The 18,708-nt window shown below is 51.1% G+C and overlaps 1 protein-coding gene across 1 annotated transcript; it reads left to right on the plus strand.

The window, feature by feature from the left end:
* Window positions 1-43: 43 nt before the first annotated feature.
* On the plus strand, window positions 44-14,169 carry rc3h1b (ring finger and CCCH-type domains 1b). Its single transcript, XM_047026698.1, is given in 21 exon segments — window positions 44-143; window positions 1,594-2,019; window positions 2,613-2,733; window positions 3,005-3,244; window positions 3,332-3,507; window positions 3,819-4,019; window positions 4,146-4,278; window positions 4,694-4,812; window positions 4,914-5,026; window positions 5,318-5,557; window positions 5,780-5,994; window positions 6,599-6,804; window positions 6,806-7,003; window positions 7,125-7,280; window positions 7,388-7,543; window positions 7,808-7,991; window positions 9,341-9,434; window positions 9,720-9,816; window positions 9,918-10,088; window positions 12,091-12,188; window positions 13,860-14,169. Coding segments are annotated over 20 exon segments (3,384 nt in total). The 5' UTR covers window positions 44-143; window positions 1,594-1,788; the 3' UTR covers window positions 14,095-14,169.
* The last annotated feature ends 4,539 nt before the right edge of the window (window positions 14,170-18,708 follow it).

Consider the following 18,708-nt stretch of genomic DNA (forward strand, 5'->3'; position numbering starts at 1 on the left):
AGCAGGACGGTAGCGGGTCAGTTGAGCGACTAGAGTTGACACCCAGACCTCGGCAGCAGCAAAGCTGCACAGTCGACATGGCGACCGACATAATAACACATCACTTCCCTAAAGACATGAAAATCTTCCAAGTTTTGGAATGAGTAAGTGAGCTATGCATTTATGGACGCGTTATATCCGCAATACAGGCCATATGGTTGTATAATTTGTTTTCGGATAGATACATTGGTTGTGGAAGTTGGCTAGCTGGCTAGCCCTGTTAACGAGAACGTTTGTTAGCAGCAGCGCACAGGGCGGGGGTAGTTAGCCTGCTAGCTCCTCTAGCTAACGTTGCTAGCTAGCTGTCTTCTCATTCGTATCAATCAGGGAACATCCAGTTCGATCGCAGTTGTGTTATGCTGTCAATATTTGTAAAGTTACAATAACAAGAGACTATATAGTGATTTTACCGGGTGATAACACATATATTGTGTATAGTCAGCCTGTAGTAACTGGCCTAATGTTAGCATTTACGTTACATAATCTGTGCTATTATTGCCACACACTTATCTAGCCTAGCTTTTTAGCCTAGCCTGCAAACGTTAGCCGGCTAGCCAACAAGTCATAGGCTATCATAGCTAACTACTTCAATATTTGACGATTCTATACGTGTGGTGAAGACAATGGAAATCAAAAGCGACTTATGGAACTATACCCAACATTAGTTTGCGTAACGTTAAATCTACTTATTTCCATGTATATCGGTTTGCTAGACCAGCTTGTGTTTTCCGCAGCACAAGTTAGCTACAGCACAGTCCCACTAAAGCCTCTTTGTCCTATTCGCAGCCACTAGCTAACGCAGCTAGGCCACAACATAGCCCGCTAGCTAAGTATTCCCTGACAACGATGTTTTTCTGGCGTGTTGTAAACACCGGGAATACCATAATGCCCCAAATACACTTGAGGTATTTGTTTTTCACTTTAGAGTTTCTAGCTATGTATAGCAATACTCCCCCAATTTGTTTCTTCCAAGTACAGTGTTTGACCACGAAGGTAGCTATCTAGCTTGCGAAGACCGGCGGGCTGTCCGTAAGAAGAACCTGGCTAACTAGCTAGTTAGCCATTTTGAATTCGTCTCTCAAACAGAATCCCGTCTTGTCATGTCACTTTTAGTAAACTATTTATGTGTATGTTTAAATTATCCGTCTTCTCTATGTCTGGCGTTTTGACTAAGTTGGCTAGGGCATGTTTTTTCATGGAACCTGATGTCGATGTTCGTTTATTAACGGTTGAATGTTAGTCTATTTTGCACAACTATGACAAATGTACTTCCTTCTTGTGTGTTTCTTTGTATCACACGGCAGTTGACTTACTATTCTCCCGGTAGAGACGCATCTGGACTCAGTCGTATCTAAACTAACTAAACATATCCGTGTCGAATATGTTTCTGTTTCACATGACATCGTTTTTATCAGTCAGTTAGCGCCGTGCACGAGTGTAGCGTTAGTAAGGGTGAATGGCGCTAGGGCTTAGTTAATGGTGCTTGTGATGACTGTTCTAGACTTAACAGGTTTTAATGTACTGATGTTCTTTATTGTCTCTCTCTCTCTGTAGGATTTGTCACGTGATGTGATGAGCATCCACGATGTGTGAGAACATTTGAGAACGATTGAGTTCGAAAAAAAAAAAAATCTTGATTCCAGTGGAATCTTCCATATAATATTATATATTTTTTTTCTTTGTTAAAAAAAAAAAAAATCCCTCCCCCACACACACACTTAACACACCCAACACACCCTGACCGCCACCATGCCCGTACAAGCGCCCCAGTGGACAGAGTTCCTGCTGTGCCCCATCTGCACCCAGACGTTTGAGGAGGCTGTGAGGCGACCGATCAGCCTGGGCTGTGGGCACACCGTGTGTAAGCTGTGCCTGAACAAGCTGCACCGCAAGGCCTGCCCCTTCGACCAGACCGCCATCAGCTCCGACATTGAGCAGTTACCTGCCAACACCGCCCTGCTGCAGCTGGTGGGAGCGCAGGTACACACCTGGGGGGTGCTGGGAGGTGTGTGTGTGTGTGTGTGCTGGGGTTGTGTCTGTGCATGGCGTATGAGTGAAGGGTGTGTCTCTAGTAGTAAAACAGGTGTGTGTGTCTCGGCTCAGACAGATCCAGGTTCTGCCAGCATGCTACATGCCAGGGTGCGTCCTCATAGGATTGTTCTAGTCAGATTGGTGTTGTATGTGTGACTAGCTGGCTAATAGGTGTGGCTAGCTAGTCAGATTGGTGTTGTATGTGTGACTAGCTGGCTAGTAGGTGTGGCTAGCTAGTCAGATTGGTGTTGTATGTGTGACTAGTTGGCTAGTAGGTGTGGCTAGCTAGTCAAGGGTCAAACGTTCCAGTACGGATGAGTTGTGCTGTTGCCTTGGTAACTTAGCTGTGTCATAGTCAAACTCCAGACAACTATGGATGAGGTCATCTGTGTGTGTGTGCGCACATTGAGAGCCCAGTTCTGGGATGTGCTGGAGACAGCACCATATTGGTGTGGTTCTAAACACACACTCTCAACTGATGATGTGATTGTTCCGGTTCTAGAATGTGTGTGTGTTCTGACGGTGGTGGTGTTGTGGTGCAGGTTCCCAAGGCCCAGCCGGTAGCTCTGATCTCCAGCTCTGAAGACCTGCAGCACTATGAGGAAGCCAGGCAGTGTGTGGAGGAACTGGCCCTCTACCTCAAACCACTCAGCAACACCAGAGGTAGACACACGTATACACACACTCATCTAGCATACACACACACTCATCTAGCATATATACACACACACACACACACAGAAACACACACTCATCTAGCATATATACACACACACACACAGAAACACACACTCATCTAGCATATATACACGCACACACACAGAAACACACACTCATCTAACATATATACACACACACACACACATCTAGAATACACACACACACCCTGCACAAACACTTCCACAAGTTAACCCCCTCCCTCCCTGCCCCCCAGGCGTGGGGGTGAGCAGTGCTGCCCAGAGCATGCTGAGCCGGCCCATGCAGAGGAAGCTGGTGACCCTGGTGCACTGCCAGCTGGTGGAGGAGGAGGGCCGGGTGAGGGCCATGCGGGCCGCACGCTCCCTGGGGGAGCGCACCGTCACCGAGCTCATCCTGCAGCACCAGAACCCACAGCAGCTCTCCTCCAACCTCTGGGCCGCCGTCAGGGCCCGCGGCTGCCAGTTCCTGGGGCCAGGTAGCTACACGCACTGTAGACACACACACACACACTCAGCCGTCAGGGTCCCTCTCTAACTGTGTGCGTGTCTGTGTCTCCCCCCAGCCATGCAGGAGGAGGCTCTGAAGCTGGTGCTGCTGGCTCTGGAGGATGGCTCTGCTCTGTCCAGGAAGGTTCTGGTTCTGTTTGTGGTCCAGAGGCTGGAGCCACGCTTCCCCCAGGCCTCCAAGACCAGCATAGGCCACGTGGTGCAGCTCCTCTACAGGGCCTCCTGCTTCAAGGTAAGGCTCTGGGGTGCAGCTCCGCTATGGGGCCTGTTGCTTCTGAATATGGCTGATGGTGCCTACATACGAAGGCTCAGTGGTGCAGCTCCATGATAGGCCCTACCTCATCAAAATAGGTCAGAGACTGTGGAGCCGTTTACAGACAATCATAGCAACTTCACCAGCAGCCAATCAGAGCCATTTTACTAAATCCCGACACCCGAGACAAATCTACTTACTAGAAAGAAGAAAAAAAAGACTGAAGAATAGAAAAAACAAAACAAGAAATATGAAAGCCCCCCCCTCCCCCCCACGGTGGCGTCTCCTAGGTGACGAAGCGAGACGAGGACTCGTCCCTGATGCAGCTGAAGGATGAGTTCCGGACGTACGAGGCGCTGAGGCGGGAGCACGACTCCCAGATCGTCCAGATCGCCATGGAGGGTGGCCTGCGCATCGCCCCCGACCAGTGGTCCTCCCTACTGTACGGAGACCAGTCCCACAAGTCCCACATGCAGTCCATCATCGACAAGGTGGGGATCACTGTCCTGTTGTGTACAACTCCAATACACTGTCCCATCATCTCTATAACTCAAGCTTACCCTGTGTGTGTGTGTGTGTGTGTGTGTGTGTGTGTGTGTGTGTGTGTGTGTGTGCAGCTGCAGACCCCAGCCTCGTTTGCCCAGAGCGTGCAGGAGCTGACCATCGCCTTGCAGAGGACAGGAGACCCAGCCAACCTCAACAGACTCAGACCTCACCTGGAGCTGCTGGCCAACATAGACCCCAGCCCTGGTGAGACCACACACACACTAGCCCTGGTGCGCACACACACACACACACACACACACTAGCCCTGGTGCGAGCATGCACACACACACACACACACACACACACACACACACACACACACACACACACACACACCAGCCCTGGTGAGACCACACACACACCAGCCCTGGTGCGAGCATGCACACACACACACACCAGCCCTGATGCGAGCATGCACACACACACACACACACACACACACACACACACACACACACACACACACACACACACACACACACACACACACACACACACACACACCAGCCCTGGTGCGAGCATGCACACACACACACACACACACACACCAGCCTTTGGTGAGACACACACCACTATGAACACGAGTTAGGCTCACAGAAGTGTGTGTGTGTGTGTGTAGACGCTCCCCCCCCCTCTTGGGAACAGCTGGAGAAGGGTCTGGTGGCAGTGAAGACGGTGGTTCATGGTCTGGTGGACTTCATCCAGAACCACAGTAAGAAGGGAGCAGACCCACAGCAGGTAGGACCTTTACCCCTGACCTTTTAACCCTCACCCTGATGATGGAGGGAGGGAGGGAGGGAGGGATGATGAGGAGTAACAGCTCCTCTGCCTGTGTCCAGCCCCCCCAGCACAGCAAGTATAAGACGTACATGTGCAGAGACATGAAGCAGAAGGGAGGCTGCCCCAGAGGAGCCAGCTGCACCTTCGCACACTCCCAGGAGGAGCTGGAAAAGTAAGACCTCTCTCTCCTTCCCTCTCTTTACCTCTCTCTCCTTCCCTCTCTTTACCTCTCTCTCCCCCTCTTTCTGTCCTTCTCTCTTTACCTCCCTCTCTCTACATCTCTGAAAACAATTCAAATTAATTATTTTTTAAAGATAAAAAAACAGTAAAAAAAAGTTTCAAAAGGTAGACTTTTTTCTTCTTGAAAACAGCACACCCACACTCCCTTCTCTGCCCATGACTCAAGTTGTTAACCAGTAGAACCAGTTCACTGTTTAATACAGTGTGTGTGTGCTCCTCCCAGGTACCGGAAGATGAACAAGCGGCTGGCGGCTCGTCTCCCTGGCTCCTCCCTCCTCCCAGATGACGGGCTGGGGATGGAGGTGGGCGTGGCCCGCAAACCCTCACCGCTGGCTAATGGCTCGGCCCCGCCTCTGCCCCAGCTCATCGCCCGTGGCGCCGACCCCGCCTCCTATGACATCATGAGGAAACCCCTAAAGCTGGAGGGAGGGGGAGGCTCCGCCCCTGGGTCGCCTCCTGACTCGTGAGTAGGACACACCTCAGCTCCCAGTGCCTGCTCTGATTGGTTGATGGTCGTAGCAGATTGCTGACTGGCTGCTCTGAGTGTTGGAGTATTATTGAGTTAGTATTGATTGAATGTTGGTGGTACTTGTAATAATCAATAATATCCATACTGTCCTACTGTCCTGATCACAGCAGCTAACCTCCATTTCCTCTCTCCCCCCCTCCCCCCCCTCCCTCCCAGGATGAACTCGGGCCCCAAGTCCGGTATGCTGGTGTCTCACCCCCTGCCCCCCCCCAGAATGCCAGGAGAGCACCTGTCGGGGCCCAAGCAGGGTGGCGGGGCCCCCCGGGGCCCCCAGATGTACCCTCCGCAACAGCAGCTGGCTGACATGTACTACTCAGACTCCAGGACTCCACCTTCCTCCACTCAGTACGAGGCCTCACAGTACCCCTCTGGTGAGACACCCCCCCCCCCCTCTCTCTCCTGCTCTCTCTCTCCTGCTCTCTCTCTCCTGCTCTCTCTCTCCTGCTCTCTCTCTCCTGCTCTCTCTCTCCTGTTCTCTCTCTCCTGTTCTCTCTCTCCTGCTCTCTCTCTCCTGCTCTCTCTCCTGCTCTCTCTCTCCTGCTCTCTCTCTCCTGCTCTCTCTCTCCTGTTCTCTCTCTCCTGCTCTCTCTCTTCTGCTCTCTCCTGCTCTCTCTCTCTCCTGCTCTCTCTCTCCTGCTCTCTCTCTCCTGCTCTCTCTCTCCTGCTCTCTCTCTCCTGCTCTCTCCCTGACTCTCTGAGCCTCTCTGTCTCTGACACACTTTCTCCGTGACTCTCTTTCTGCTAGAGTCTCTAGAAGGGGAGGGAATGAATGAGGAAGTAAGATGGAGGAATGAAGAAGGAATGGAGAGAAGGAACAAGTAAATAAGGGATTAAGGAGGGGAGGGAGGGAGACAGGAGGGGAGGGAGAGAGACAGGAGGGGAGGGAACAAGGATAGGAGAGAGGGATGGGAGGAGCCAAGCCAAGTTAGAGTGAGATCTGACTCATCACATTCCTGTCATGTTCCCATCTCCTAGGTTACCCCTACCAGCAACCCGCCCCCTACCCTCCCCGGGGCTACATGCGTAACCCTGCCCCCCCCAGCGACCCCCCCGGCCCCCCCTACCCTGATCCCTACCCCGGCTACGCCCCTGAGCGCCCCTACCCCGCCCCCCACGCTGCCCCGCCCTTCTCCTACCCCCCCCATTACGACTCCCGCTCCAGGCACGCCCCGTACCCCCCTGCCCCCCCCCGCCCCTCAGCCCTACCCCTCCCCCCGGGACGACATGGTGAGGATGAGCCCCGCCCCCCTGGAGGGGCCCCCCTCCTCCGGCCAGGCAGGGGGACTGTACCACCCCGAGGGCGGGGGCCGGGAGAGGTACCCCCCTGAGGGGTACTACCCAGCTGGGGCTCCGCCCACTGCCATGAGGAGCTACGCCAGGGTGAGTTGGGTTTGGGGTGCCACACATGGGTGGAGGCTGGGTGGTTATACTAATGGGCTCTGGTGTGTCAAAGAAGACTAAGTTAAACCTGTGTGTGTGTGTACCTGGTGTGTGCGTGCAGGAGGTGTACGGACGGCCCCAGCCCAGTCTAGACTACCTCCATCGCCGTCGTAAGGAGCTGATGGCTCAGCTGGAGGAGAGGAAGGTCGTCTCCCCCCCTCCCTTCCCCGTCCCCTCCTCCCTCCCCCACGCCTTCCCCTCCGACTACCCCCCAGAGGTGAGACTCACACACACACGTACACACACACACGTACATACATGACACACAAACCCTTTGTGTGTGAGTGAGGAAGTGGCTGGCTAACCCCCCTATTCCTCTTCCAGTATGGGGAGGAGAGCTCCAAGACGGTGGGCCGGTCCAGGGAGCAGGACTATGCTGGGCAGTACTCTCCCTGGTCATGTGACACCATCGGCTCTTACATTGGCTCCAAGGACGCCAAGCCCAAAGATCACATGACCCCTGTTGCCATGGAGATGATGGTGAGAACTGGACTTCCTCTTTCACTCTGTCTTCTCTCCCTCCCTGACTCCTCTCTCTCTCCCTCCTCCCTGACTCCTCTCTCTCTCCCTCCTCCCTGACTCCTCTCTCTCTCCCTCCTCCCTGACTCCTCTCTCTCTCCCTCCTCCTCCCTGACTCCTCTCTCTCTCCCTCCTCCTCCCTGACTCCTCTCTCTCTCCCTCCTCCTCCCTGACTCCTCTCTCTCTCCCTCCTCCTCCCTGACTCCTCTCTCTCTCTCTCTCCAGAGTGTGGAGGGTAAGGGTCTGGAGGCCCCTAGGAGGGGGGCAGAGGGGAAGGATGATGACCCCATCATCCCGTTTGGCCCCCAGCCCACTGTGTCTCGCTTCGGAGCCATCTCACGTACCTCCAAGACAGGCTACCAGGGGCCCCCGCATGCCCTGGGGCCCAGCGGGGCCAAGCACATGGCTGGTGAGCGCCGTGGTGTGTGTGTGTGTGTGTGTGTGTGTGTGTGTGTGTGTGTGTGTGTTAGAGCCCGGCCGTTAAAGGATTTTTAAGGCTGATACCGATACAAATATTTGGTGATTTAAAAGTCCAATTTTCAGATATGTTGGCCGATATTAACTACTTACTAACAGAGAGGGAGGTCATGCCGGGAAGTATCAAACTGAGGCCTGAATTCTCTATCGCTCGTTCGATACGGCAAAGACCCAGTTTGATATTTCCTGGCATGAACGAACGGTCGAGGTTAGTAAGTAGTTTAGTATATGGCATTTTTGAGCTCTTTTCATTTTGTAAATGAAAATTAATGGTAGGCTAATTGTAGCTACAGTAGCTCTCAAGTCTTCTCACGGTGTGTTTCAGGTGTTGCCTAGCAACCTAACCCTTTTGATAGAAAGTGGACAACACTGTTCTGCTCAAATAGCTTTAATTCCAACCCAAATAATGACACAAGTGATTCAAAGAGTCTTCGTGTAGTATCCGTATCAGAACGCAGATGACGTCAGAGGAGGGCAATAACAATCAGACCGCAGACCGGCGGTGACGTCGATACGCGGCTGGCATGACTACCCATTAGCCAATCAGAACGCTCATACTGTCGTTGCCATATAATATATATATATATATATTATTTTTTATTTTTTTCCAGAAACGCGTAGCAAAACATAAACAGATTTCCCTAACACTCTGCCCGACTCTGGCTGGATCATCTGGTTGTAGGGTTTGATCATCTGGTTGTAGGGTTTGTGGCGTTCTAAACATGTGTTGCCAACACGGATGTTGTAGAGTGCCCTCTGGTGGACAAACTACATTTAGTCATTTAGCAGACGCTCTTAGCTCTTATCCAGAGTGACTTACAGTAAGTACAGGGACATTCCCCCGAGGCAAGTAGGGTGAAGTGCCTTGCCCAAGGACACAACATCATTTGGCACGGCCGGGAATCAAACAGCCAACATTCTGATTACCAGCCCGATTCCCTAACTGCTCAGCCACCTGACTCCCTAACTATGCAACACCAACACTCATGACATGGTTGAAGAGTTTTTTCGTCTGTTTTTTATTTTTTTATATTCATTTACCGGCCATGATGAGCCTTGATTTTGTACCTTGTTTGTTTGTATAGTGAAGGCATAAAATATATATATATATACATATATATATTTTTTTTTATTATCGGCCATTATAAATGTAGTGTGTGTGTGTGTGTGTGTGGTTGTAGAGTTGATCCTGTCTGTTGTCTTGAATGGCACTGTTATGTCTGTGATCAGTGTAACTGCATGACGGGGTAAATCATCTGTGTGTTTGTCCCTCCCCTCCAGCGGAGTACGCCTATGGGAACCATGGAGGATGGGGCGGAGCCTCTTACCCCGCCCACCAGCAGGTCTCCTCCTCTCAGACTCACTTCGCTGAACGGTAAAACACCCTCCTTCTCTCTCTCTTTGCCCCCTCCCCCCTTTCTGGATGTGTGTTGCTGACTGTCCTCCTCTCTCTGGATGTGCTCCTGGATGTGCTCCTGGATGTGCTCCTGGATGTGCTCCTGGATGTGCTCCTGGATGTGCTCCTGGATGTGCTCCTGGATGTGCTCCTGGATGTGCTCCTGGATGTGCTCCTGGATGTGCTCCTGGATGTGCTCCTGGATGTGCTCCTGGATGTGCTCCTGGATGTGCCCATGAATGTGCTGACCGTCTCGTCCTCCAGAATGTCTCTGGGGCCTTCAGACAGGGAGCAGCTGAAGATGGAACTCCAGCAGGTCAACCAGCAGATCACACAGCAGTCCCAGATACACGGCCTGGAGGTACACACACACACACACATACACATGTGCTTTCAACCACACACACACACACACACACACACAAGAAGGATCCTCTATAGTACTGTCCTCTTCTCCCCCAGACTGCCGGCTCCTCCCTGCTCCTCCAGAGGGAGTCTGGGCAGGGCCCCCAGCAGCAGTGGGCTGGGGGGGCTGGGGGGGCTGGGACCTCCTCAGTGTCCAGCCAGCAGCTCAGCCTGGAGTTGCATGAGGTGGAGAGAGAGATAGGAAAGAGGACCCGGGAGATCGCCATGGTGAGGGGGAGGGGCTTAGGAGTGAGAGGTTAGAGAGGATGTGAAGTGTGTGTGTGTGTGAGCAGGAGGGCCAGGTGGAGGTGCAGTACAAGCTGAAGACAATGTGTGTGTGTGTGTGTGCGTGTGTGTGTGTGTGAGAGAGCAGGAGGGCCAGGTGGAGGTGCAGTACAAGCTGAAGACAATGTGTGTGTGTGTGTGTGTGCGTGTGTGTGTGTGTGTGAGAGCAGGAAGGCCAGGTGGAGGTGCAGTACAAGCTGAAGACAATGTGTGTGTGTGTGTGAGAGCAGGAGGGCCAGGTGGAGGTGCAGTACAAGCTGAAGACAATGTGTGTGTGTGTGAGAGCAGGAGGGCCAGGTGGAGGTGCAGTACAAGCTGAAGACAATGTGTGTGTGTGTGTGTGTGTGTGTGTGAGAGCAGGAGGGCCAGGTGGAGGTGCAGTACAAGCTGAAGACAATGTGTGTGTGTGTGTGTGTGTGTGTGAGAGCAGGAGGGCCAGGTGGAGGTGCAGTACAAGCTGAAGACAATGTGTGTGTGTGTGTGTGTGTGTGTGTGTGTGTGTGTGAGAGCAGGAGGGCCAGGTGGAGGTGCAGTACAAGCTGAAGACAATGTGTGTGTGTGTGTGTGTGTGTGTGTGAGAGCAGGAGGGCCAGGTGGAGGTGCAGTACAAGCTGAAGACAATGTGTGTGTGTGTGTGTGTGTGTGTGTGTGTGTGTGAGAGCAGGAGGGCCAGGTGGAGGTGCAGTACAAGCTGAAGACAATGTGTGTGTGTGTGTGTGCGTGTGTGTGTGTGTGTGTGTGTGTGAGAGCAGGAAGGCCAGGTGGAGGTGCAGTACAAGCTGAAGACAATGTGTGTGTGTGTGTGTGTGTGTGAGAGCAGGAGGGCCAGGTGGAGGTGCAGTACAAGCTGAAGACAATGTGTGTGTGTGTGTGTGTGTGTGTGAGAGCAGGAGGGCCAGGTGGAGGTGCAGTACAAGCTGAAGACAATGTGTGTGTGTGTGTGTGTGTGTGTGTGTGTGTGTGTGTGTGTGTGTGTGTGTGTGTGTGTGAGAGCAGGAGGGCCAGGTGGAGGTGCAGTACAAGCTGAAGACAATGTGTGTGTGTGTGTGTGTGTGAGAGCAGGAGGGCCAGGTGGAGGTGCAGTACAAGCTGAAGACAATGTGTGGTGTGTGTGTGTGTGTGTGTGTGTGTGTGTGTGTGTGTGTGTGTGTGTGTGTGTGTGAGAGAGCAGGAGGGCCAGGTGGAGGTGCAGTACAAGCTGAAGACAATGTGTGTGTGTGTGTGTGTGTGTGTGTGTGTGTGTGTGTGTGTGTGTGTGTGAGAGCAGGAGGGCCAGGTGGAGGTGCAGTACAAGCTGAAGACAATGTGTGTGTGTGTGTGTGTGTGTGTGAGAGCAGGAGGGCCAGGTGGAGGTGCAGTACAAGCTGAAGACAATGTGTGTGTGTGTGTGTGTGTGTGTGTGTGAGAGCAGGAGGGCCAGGTGGAGGTGCAGTACAAGCTGAAGACAATGTGTGTGTGTGTGTGTGTGTGTGTGTGAGAGCAGGAGGGCCAGGTGGAGGTGCAGTACAAGCTGAAGACAATGTGTGTGTGTGTGTGTGTGTGTGAGAGCAGGAGGGCCAGGTGGAGGTGCAGTACAAGCTGAAGACAATGTGTGTGTGTGTGTGAGAGCAGGAGGGCCAGGTGGAGGTGCAGTACAAGCTGAAGACAATGTGTGTGTGTGTGTGTGTGAGAGCAGGAGGGCCAGGTGGAGGTGCAGTACAAGCTGAAGACAATGTGTGTGTGTGTGTGTGTGTGTGAGAGCAGGAGGGCCAGGTGGAGGTGCAGTACAAGCTGAAGACAATGTGTGTGTGTGTGTGAGAGCAGGAGGGCCAGGTGGAGGTGCAGTACAAGCTGAAGACAATGTGTGTGTGTGTGTGTGTGTGTGTGTGTGAGAGCAGGAGGGCCAGGTGGAGGTGCAGTACAAGCTGAAGACAATGTGTGTGTGTGTGTGTGTGTGTGAGAGCAGGAGGGCCAGGTGGAGGTGCAGTACAAGCTGAAGACAGCAGAAAACGGAGGACAGCCTGACCACAAGACTCAGCTGGAGGAGATCTCCTTGGCCCTGGGGTATGTACACACACACACACACACACTATACACAATACACACACACACTACACAGACACACTAAACACACACTATATACACACTATACACACACACACTATACACACACACTATACACACACACTATACACACACTAGGGGTGGGAATCTTTTGGTCACAATTCGATTAAAAATCAATTCACAATATATATATTAATGCTGTCAGTTAAACGCGTTATTAACGGCGTTAACGCAAACCCATTTTAACAGCCTACATTTGTTTTCCGCAAGATTAATGTGTTTTTTTTGCCTAGCAAATGTTGACGTTTTTTTCACATGCTGTTGCAACAACTAGTAACGTTAGAAAAACTACAACACCACACCGGATCTAGCTCGGCTGAAGTGTAGTAGGCTAACGTTACGTTTTGAGTGGATGGCGAGCGCGAGGCGCCTAAATGGATGCCAATAAGATTCTGAATGGAAAGTTTACTTTAAAAAAGTTGCCAAATGGTTCCATTAACAAGACCAAAGTGATCTGTGTGTTTTGTCATTGTGAACTGAGCTATCATTGCAGCACGTCCAGTCTGAAATACCACTTGATGGCCAAGCACACAGATGATGCGAATTCTCCGCCCCCTCGTCAAAGCCAGGCGATTGCAATGTTTTTTTAAAAAAAACATTTGCATTAAGGAATCCGATCCACTTTTCCATGTTGATAAGAGTATTGAAATGAGAAAAAAAATGGGACAAAAAGAAATCAAGGGACATTTAGAATAGATAAAAATGTGCGATTAATCACGAGTTAACGATGACATTAATGCGATTAATCACGATTAATCCAATATAATTGATATAACGATAATATCAACTATCTATTGTAATCGTTTGACAGCACTAGTTTTCTCATATTTCATTTCTTCATTGATCAATCAAGTTTAATTACATAAACGTGTCGACATCAACTGAGCATACTCTTTTATGACTTTACAATTCAGTCATGTCAATCAATGTTAATTCGGCAACAGCTAACAAACACAAATCTTTGTCAATGTTTGAATCAAGAACATTTCCTACAGGTTATTTACCGAACAGAAATAATATCTATTAGAATGTAACCATCCACATTGGAGTGCATGTTGGGTCGACTTTTAATCACATTTCGATTCAATATATGCTTAAATTTGAATCCAGTTTGCTGTATAGTGTTACTTGTTTCTACTTGACTGTGATAGGCAGTTAAGTGTTGAAGAGAAAAATCCAACGGCATCAAAACCTTGAAATGTATTGTTATTCTTGCAGTTTAGTAAACTCATTGTTATAAAACAAATGCAATAGAATTTAAGCTGACTGTAACCAAACAACATATGAGTCTTCTGTTATTATAAGCAAGGTAGCCCGGAGACAAATACAAGAACTAGTTCGTGCAAAAATAAAAAATAAAACGTACAAGAATAAAACAATATTTTTTTTCTTCTTTTAAATTCGTGAATCGATGTGATTTGCTAGAAGACTGAATAGCGATTCATATGTAAATCGATCCCCCCCCACTACACACACTATATACAGACACACTATATACACGCTACTCACTCAAACTATATAGACACACACCATCACATACTCTATAAACACACTGTCATATACACGCCCACACATTGTCACATGACCTGTAACCTCCCTCTCCCCCATCAGGGAGGTGTCTAACGGCTCTGGGGGTCTGGGCCAGGGGGCCCTGCTGGCTCTGAGCAGCAAGGTGTCCTCCCTCAGCCTCTGCTGTGAGCAGGGCCCCCCTGGAGCACAGGGCCCCCCTGGAGCACAGGGCCCCCCTGGAGCACAGGGCCCCCCTGGAGCACAGGGCCCCCCTGGAGCACAGGGCCCAACTGGAGCAGAGCTGCACAAGAACGGCCTGGCCCACATCTGCTCCTAGAACCCTCTCTCTCTGTCTCACACACACTCATACACACTCATACACACTCATACACACACACACACTCATACACACTCATACACACACACACACTCATACACACTCATACACACACACACACTCATACACACTCATACACACACACACACTCATACACACCTGCTCCTAGAACCCTCTCTCTCTGGCTCACACACACACACGCATTCACACCTGCTCCTAGAACCCTCTCTCTCTGTCTCACACACTCATACACACCTGCTCCTAGAACCCTCTCTCTCTCACATACACACTCATACACACACACTCATATACACACCTGCTCCTAGAACACTGTCTCTCTCTCTCTCATATACACACGCATACACCCCCCCCCCCCCCCCCCCCACACACACACACACATACTCATGTTTAGAAGATGAGCAGTATCTGCTGTGATATGAATTGTTTCTTTTTGTTCTGTGAATGAGCTTTTTTTTTTCTTTTCTTTTTTTAATACTTTCATTGCCTGGAAGCCAGGGCGTCGGACGATAACCTTCTCACTGTTTTCATTTGTTACTGGGAGTAGACAAGCCAGAGGATGATGATGAGGATGAGGATGATGATGATGATGATGATGATGATGAAGATGACCTGGGGAGCCGGCCGGTCTCAGACCTGACAGGTGATGGGAGACCCTGCCTCTCCATGACAACCAGTCTTCGCTGTTTTAGGGAGTTTTAAGTTGTCATGGCGACGGCAAGGTGTGGGTGTGGTCTTAACGTGGAGGGGGACGACGCCGTTTCCATGTGTTCCAACATGGTGGCAAGCGTTGCTAGGGAGAGGTGATTGGTTTAGAGACAGGGACGGGATTTGACGGTTGGTCCTTGGCGAGACTCCGCCCCCAGAACCGAGTAGGCGTGGCCATACCGAACCAGAAAGTCCGGTGGAAAGGGAGGACAGAACATTCCACAACGCCCATGGCAACCTTCCAGAACATTCTGTAACATTCCGGAACATTCCGGAACCCAGGCAAGTCACCAGCTTCTCCCCAGACAGGCCCCAAACACGCTCCAGAAGTTAGATTTTATTAGTGCATTTTATGAATACATCATACGTCTGTTTCATACTTGAAAAGCAGTATATATATATATATATATATTTATCCAAAGCATTCTGTTTTAAAGATTGCAAATTAATCTTTTTGATAATGATCTTCGCTCCTGTTTTCTATAAGGGAACCTCCTATTAGCTTCTGCTGGGCGGGGCTTGGTTCTGCTGTGGGAGGAGCCACTAAACTTGTCTGTGGTCTCTGATTGGCTGGAGGTTAAATCAATTAAACTTTAAAGCATGTTCTGGAGAGGAAGTCCCTCCCTTGGCTGCACAGCTGAGGGGGGTGTGACACCTGTGTTGCCAGGGCGACAGTCTGCACAGCACCTAGAGGGAGAAAGGGAGGAATGGATGATTGAGTGGTTGGATGGATGGATGGTAGAGTGGAGGGATGGATGGTAGAGTGGAGGGATGGATGGTAGAGTGGAGGGATGGATGGTAGAGTGGAGGGATGGATGGTAGAGTGGAGGGATGGATGGTTGAGTGGTGGGATGGATGGATGGTTGAGTGGTGGGATGGATGGTTGAGTGGTGGGATGGATGGTAGAGTGGAGGGATGGATGGTTGGAAGTGAGCCCCTCCTGTGCCCCAGGGGGCGCTGTTGCATTGGTGTTGGCTTCTCAGGACTTCCTGTGCGGTGGTTCAGAAGGCCTCCCCATTGGCTCCTATTGGGACCTTCCTCGTGATTGGTGCCACTTAACTTCTATGAAGTTGCGCACCCTCACGCTTATTCTCACTTGCATTGGTCACGGCTCTAGGGGGCAGGGTCTCATCCGGGAGACCGTCCGCGATTGGAGGGAGCAGAAAGGGGGCGGAGTGTAGACCTGTACACCAATCCCAGTTGTCTCAGAGGGACCTGAAGGACGTTTCACCTGACAGATCCAGCCTTGCGTTCGCTCTCGTCATCATCATCATCTTCCCCTCAAGCATGGCTCTCCACACTGATTCCTGCCCTCTGATTGGTTATATCTCAGAGCAGGGGGGGGTATGGGGTGTGGAGCTCCAACGGTTAAAAGCTACAGGACAGGCAGGGGTGCGTCTGGAACACAGGCTCACCTGACGGGAGTGGAGAACACAGGCACCTAGCTCAGCATTACTCTAGCAGGGGAGATGGGGGGAGGCTCGCAGCCGGAGGCACTCAGACGGATGACAGCTGGAGTAGACACCTGGGTCAAACACAGTTAGGGTTTGCTTGATTTAACTATCACGCTCACCCACCACACTGATACTAGTGGAACCGCCCATCGGAGTGCTGCCTTTGAGTTAAATCAAGTTCACCTCCCAGTATGTGGCGCGTGTGTGAGTGGAGCTTCTGTGGCTAGCCTCGCCCCATTCCCAGAAGCCTCTGGGGCCCACTGTCTGCAGCATACGTGGTTTAGGTACACTCTCTTATACATATGAGTATGTATTCATATATTAATATACTAAAGCACTGTTATCGTGCCTCCAAGTACTCTACTCACTTTGCATTTATATTAAATGATCTCTACTTAGAATCTGCTAAATGGTATTACTTTTGTTATTCTCCTTTTTTTATTTTTATTATTTCTCTTCCTGCCCACTGGTTGCCAACACAGAACTTTATCCTTTCGCAGTTGAAGGAACTCTGTGCACATTAATGTGTTCACTTAATCTTTTTGTGTTAAAACAAAGAAATGTTCTTTTCAAGACGATATGCTTCCGACGACGAAGACAAATTTAATAATAATGATAAATTGATGATAAGGTTTTTGTTTTGGTTGTGTTTGTGTGTGTGCTAGGTTGTGTTGTAGGAACTGTACCTTTGGCTGTGTTTGTGTCGTACGAGGTGAGCTGGGGTGAGAGGGAACTGCTGGTGGGGTCATGTTTAGTCAGGATTGGCCTTATGTCTCCTAGGAGCTACCCCGTTACACCACTGCCCCATCACCCCCTGCCCCCCCATCACCCCCTGCCACCCCCATCACTCCCTGCCCCCCCCATCACTCCCTGCCCCCCCCATCACCCCCTGCCCCCCCATCACCCCCTGCCCCCCCATCACTCCCTGCCCCCCCATCACCCCCTGCCCCCCCCATCACTCCCTGCCCCCCCCATCACTCCCTGCCCCCCCCATCACCCCCTGCCCCCCATCACCCCCTGCCCCCCCATCACCCCCTGCCCCCCATCACCCCCTGCCCCCCCATCACTCCCTGCCCCCCCATCACTCCCTGCCCCCCCCCCCATCACTCCCTGCCCCCCCATCACCCCCTGCCCCCCCATCACCCCCTGCCCCCCCATCACCCCCTGCCCCCCCATCACCCCCTGCCCCCCCATCACTCCCTGCCCCCCCCATCACTCCCTGCCCCCCCCATCACCCCCTGCCCCCCCTTCACTCCCTGCCCCCCCATCACTCCCTGCCCCATTACCCCCTGCCCCCCCATCACCTCCCTGCCCCATAACTCCCAGCCCCATCACCTCCCTGCCCCATCACCCCCTTGTCCCTGCCCCATAACCCCTTTCCCCCCCATCACCCCCTGCCTAACCCTAACCCACTCCTCATGGTGGTAGTTACCAAGCTATGCTAACCTGTCCTAGCTACCTTATTGGTCCCAGCGATGCTAAATTATCTTAGCTATGCTAACTTTTTCTAGCTAGCTAACGTGGTGTAGCTACGCTAACTTGGCCAAGCTGGCTCATCTGTTCTAGCTACATTAACATGGCCCCCAGGTTGATCTCAGAACAGGAAGTCTTGAGTGGCGTCTCCAGCCTCTCCTTGTGTTGTCATGGGGTCTCCAAGGAGACGAGGTAGCGCGCACCAAGGGGGCATCTCTGAAGCTCCTCCGCTCCTCCTTTTCCCCTCCCTCCCGATCCAGCCAATCACCTCTCTCCCTTCCCTCTCCCTCCCAATCCATGCAGCCAATCACCTCTCTCCCTTCCCAGAAACATGAAACTCTGTTAGTTTGGCCCCTCTTATTCTGCTGAACACACGAATGGCTTTTTATATGATGATATTCCCGTGTAAGATATCTCTTAAATTAAGGTACAGGTTTGATTTCAGCGAGAAAAAGAAAACGTTTTTTATATGTATATTATTATACTCCATTAAGGAATGTATAGACTTATCTTCCTACAATGTGGATGTAGCCATTACTACGCCATTCTATGACTTTGTAAGAGAATTCACTGTGTGAAAATTGGTTTGCATTTTTGTATAATACAATCTGCTTGTTTTTGTTTAATACGAGAGAAAGCGGTCAAACGGGACGTTTGAAAAGGATAAAAAAAGATGTACCTGTGAAATTTGAGGAAATAAAATGTAACTTATGTACAACAGTGATTCTGGTCTGCTAGGGATGGATTAAATGATATTGCTAACTCTGCCACTGTGCTGTCCTGGCTGCTCTCTCTTACACACACACACTGTGCTGGCTGGTCTCTCTTACACACACACACACACACACACACACACACACACACACACAGAGATTCATGGACAACTCTGTTCTAACAGGCATACCAGGAAAATCCATGTCCAAAACCAGTTATGTGAGTATTAGAGTGAGCCTCTCTCTCT

Source organism: Hypomesus transpacificus, chromosome 10, assembly GCF_021917145.1.
Source record: "Hypomesus transpacificus isolate Combined female chromosome 10, fHypTra1, whole genome shotgun sequence".
Taxonomy (NCBI): domain Eukaryota; kingdom Metazoa; phylum Chordata; class Actinopteri; order Osmeriformes; family Osmeridae; genus Hypomesus; species Hypomesus transpacificus.